Source organism: Nestor notabilis, unplaced genomic scaffold, assembly GCF_000696875.1.
Source record: "Nestor notabilis isolate BGI_N333 unplaced genomic scaffold, ASM69687v1 scaffold23086, whole genome shotgun sequence".
NCBI lineage: Eukaryota > Metazoa > Chordata > Aves > Psittaciformes > Psittacidae > Nestor > Nestor notabilis.
This window is the reverse complement of record NW_009932749.1, coordinates 966-1,604: the sequence shown is the minus strand read 5'-3', so window position 1 is coordinate 1,604 and position 639 is coordinate 966. Positions and strand designations below refer to the sequence as shown.

The 639-nt window shown below is 62.0% G+C and overlaps 1 protein-coding gene across 1 annotated transcript in view; it reads left to right on the top strand.

Annotated features, from left to right (window-relative positions):
- The window catches only part of CCDC157 (coiled-coil domain containing 157), a gene marked incomplete at both ends in the record, with an annotated part of 5,279 nt that overhangs the window by 3,745 nt on the left and 895 nt on the right, over positions 1 to 639 (top strand). Inside the window, 2 exons of the mRNA XM_010016560.1 lie at positions 106 to 181; positions 272 to 411. Of these exons, the coding sequence (XP_010014862.1) occupies positions 106 to 181; positions 272 to 411 (216 nt within the window). The remainder of the gene's footprint in view (positions 1 to 105; positions 182 to 271; positions 412 to 639) is intronic.

Here is a 639-nt window from a genome sequence, read left to right as displayed (position 1 = left end):
TCCTGCCGTCAGCCTGTGCCCAGGCTCACAGGGATCAGGATGATGTGTACAGCACCCTCAGCCCTGCACTGTGCTAAGCCCATCTTAACACGCTTCCCAGCACAGGAAGTGCTGATCCCAGCTCCAGGCTGGCAGATAAAGCTGGGCCAGGGCATGGACAGGGCTTGCTTTGCCCGCATGGGTTCAGCCATGCTGGTTGGTGCTCAGGGGGCAGGAGAGCTGCAGCCTGAGCCCAGGCTCCCGGCACAGGGATGTTGTGTTTTGGTTGCAGGCACCGGGAGCTGGACCGAGGACATGAGGAGGCAGCTCCAGGCCAACAGCATCCGGATCAGGCGGCTGGAGCAGGAGAACGCGCGGCTTGGCGCTGCGCTGGACAGGGTGAAGGCAGCTGCTCAGGAGGGAGTGCTGAAGGTGAGGATGCACCAGCCAGGGTGAGCTGGTGTCACAGGGAGATGGGTGTGATCCCCACCACCATCCCTTGGGCCATGGCACTGCCCCCATCCTCTGGGGACTGCCCGTGCTGGAAAAGCTCTGGATAGCAAAAGACCAATCCCAGAATCCCAGCCTGGTTTGGATTGGAAGGGACCTTAAAGCTCCTCCAGCTCCAACCCCTGCCACAGGCAGGGACAACACCCCCCA